The sequence below is a fragment of the Trypanosoma rangeli genome (assembly GCF_003719475.1).
Source record: "Trypanosoma rangeli strain AM80 chromosome Unknown Tra_15.4_contig_00913, whole genome shotgun sequence".
Lineage (NCBI taxonomy): Eukaryota > Euglenozoa > Kinetoplastea > Trypanosomatida > Trypanosomatidae > Trypanosoma > Trypanosoma rangeli.
In genome coordinates this window covers 1-2,687 of record NW_021706668.1, presented here as the reverse complement: position 1 = coordinate 2,687, position 2,687 = coordinate 1, and the positions used below count along the sequence as shown (strand labels likewise).

General features: G+C 53.1%; 2 protein-coding genes across 2 annotated transcripts, besides 2 other annotated features; both read right to left on the bottom strand.

The window, feature by feature from the left end:
• Positions 1-48: 48 nt before the first annotated feature.
• Positions 49-525, bottom strand: TraAM80_10353 (uncharacterized protein; the record flags this gene model as incomplete). Its single annotated transcript, XM_029386980.1, has 1 exon — positions 49-525. The coding sequence occupies one exon, from the start codon at positions 523-525 to the stop codon at positions 49-51; it is 477 nt and encodes a 158-aa protein (XP_029233165.1).
• Positions 526-1,517: 992 nt separating this feature from the next.
• Positions 1,518-1,565: a microsatellite.
• Positions 1,566-1,744: 179 nt separating this feature from the next.
• Positions 1,745-1,763: a microsatellite.
• Positions 1,764-1,890: 127 nt separating this feature from the next.
• Positions 1,891-2,687, bottom strand: TraAM80_10352 (trans-sialidase; the record flags this gene model as incomplete). The annotated part of the gene is made up of 1 exon (XM_029386979.1): positions 1,891-2,687. A coding segment is annotated over one exon (797 nt), but the record flags the coding sequence as incomplete, so codon positions are not given.

The window sequence follows — 2,687 nt, the reverse complement described above, 5'->3', positions numbered from 1 at the left end:
AATCACCACAGCTCTGTGTGTGCGTAGTCACACGCAAATATCACCCACTCATAGTGAAATTGACTGCCTCGTCGCGGTGACAATTTGCACTGCAATTTTTCCGAGGTGCGAAGGAGCAGAGCACCCCGCCCCTGTTCGTTCACCCGCAAGAAGGAGGGACGCCGCATTCTCCCCTGCGACGCAAATACACGCCGCGCCCAGCACGTGGTGCGGTGCACGTGAATTCCGCGAGGGAACTGTTTGCCACACGACTGGGCCGCACGGGGCACAGCCTGCGAAGGCCGCCGCAGACGTCTCCGCCTCCTTCGGTCGTCGTGGCGGTGGAACCCGCAGATTGTCAGATGCCGGCACATTTGCCCCCGACGCAACCAACAAAAAAAGAGTGCGGCAGCATATTCCCCGCTGCAAGAGCAGAAGCGGCAGCCCCACTCTGCGGCCACCGCACCACCCAGTAAGCCCCACACAATCTTCTGCATTTCTTTTATAGGCCGCACGTCCCCGCAAGGCTCCGTCACGGCAACGCATGAAAGTGGAGGCAAAAACACCCTGCCACCGTCGCCACCAAGCCACACAACCCAAAAGAAAGGCCCAAAGACAGAGCAGGACAAAGTGTCCGCGCGGACGCATCCACAGCGGCAGCAAAAACTCAGACAAAAGAAGCCGCCCACCCCGTGCCGCACTGTTGTAGTTGGCGGCGCCGCGCTTCAAGACAACACTCCCACACGCAGCGCGCTACCTTCGCAAGGAAAGGGAGTGAGACACAGCACACACTATTCCTTTGTCGTTGTTTCGGCCTCTTCATAGCCACCAGAAAGCATCCTCCACGTGCACTGTAGTAAATATATGTCGTGTACGTGTGTGCCTGCAGATACAAAAATAAAAAAGAGGAAAGAGGATCAAAGCGTGTGAGGACGCACATACACACACAGAAGAGATGCAGGAAGCAAAGATGGAAAAACCAGATGACTAAGACTCAAAATGGCACCGCAGCCCGCGCAGTGGCAACACACAAGAAATATGATTTACCAAAAACAAAACAAAGATACTCCTCAGGACGGTTTCACAAACAAAAACAAAAATATGTTGTCGTGGAATGCCCCCGTAAAATCCCCGCGAATCCATTCACATTTTGGCCGCATATAAAAATGAATTACATATTCGCTTCAATTACCGAAAGCTCCCGGTGTCCAGACACCGTTTGACTTCCACAGGGACCCGCAGTGCGTTGCTGTTACTCTCATTCCTTTCTTATTTCTTTCCTTTTACTCTCATCGGCGGACACACAATGACGAGAACGTCCGCAGCCGCCCAACGGAAGCGGTTAGTTGTTTTTTTCGTGTCTTTTCAAACGAATTCGATGGCCTGCGCGTCAGCCGGCACCGTGGCACACGTCCGCATCCACCCAAAACCAAGACGTAAAAAAGAGAGAGCCCCGCTCCCCCCGCAGCGACCGCAGTGCGGGGGCGCAGTGAAGCATCTCCCCCTGCCGGGCAAACACGCAGGCGCAACGCAGTCGTCAAGAACGAACCGACAAAACAACAACCAACAAACCAACAAAAAAAACACATCCGTAAAGCAGCAAACCTACAAAACACTGAACGAACAAATACACACACAAAAAAAACGTTGACTGGCCTCCAATCATTGCTAGAAGCGAACAATCTAACAAACAAAAAAAGAACAGAATGGAATAAATGAAGACACCGCGGTGCTGGCGCCGAGAGGAGTGCGCAATTTGTGGGCCAAAAAAAAAAAAAAAGAAACGTCGTGCGTAAAAAAAAACAACACACAAAATGCGTGACCACATGAGACTTTATTTACTTCTGAAAGCGCGTGGAGAGACGGAGATGTTCTCAGTAGAAGCGCAAACTCCCCTCCACCGGGGCCCACTCAGCACAGGGCCGCAAAGCCCCATAGCCCCAATAGCAGCAGAAACAGCCGAGACACACACCCACGCACCGTGCCGTCACCCCTTCCTGAATCGGGCCTCACACGTGTAAAGCTGTCGAAAGCAACGGAGCTGTCACCAGAAAGAGAAATGCTGGATGCATCCTTCACAAGACTCGCGCTAGTATTTTTGGATCCACCGTCAGCCATGCTGCCATCGTCGGGCCCATCAGCCAGGCGCACCTTTGGCGATGACGAAGCTGGCGAAGACCCAGGCTCCTCACCAGCACCGTGATTGCCTTTATGGGCCTCCTCTGGTAGAGGCCCTTTAGGACTCAAACCGTCACCAATCCTCTTTTCTCCATGTTTCAGCTTGGAGGCAATCTCCTCATCATTTCCCAGCGTTGTGAGTGACCCCTCAGCAGCCGGTGCTGGAAGTGTGACTTTGCTGACACTGAGGCTCGTGAGCCCATGACCATAAAGTCCGTAGGTGTACAGCAGGACATTGCCCACTGTCACGTCAACCTCGCCTGTCCCCTTAGCACCGTCGCCGCCAACGTAGAAGTCCGAGACACCGCGTGAGGTGTACGGAGAGGGCGGAAGTTCCTCCTGAATAAGCATATTCTCGTCAACGTACACAAAAAACTCATCCGAAACCCTTCGCAGTATCACTTGATACGTTGTGCCAGGCTGCCACGTAACATCTTCATCTAACAACCCCCGAGACTTTCCGTTGACAGTCACTCCCCACTTATTGTGCTTCGTGTAGAACAGACCAACGAGCACAGTGCTGGCATTGT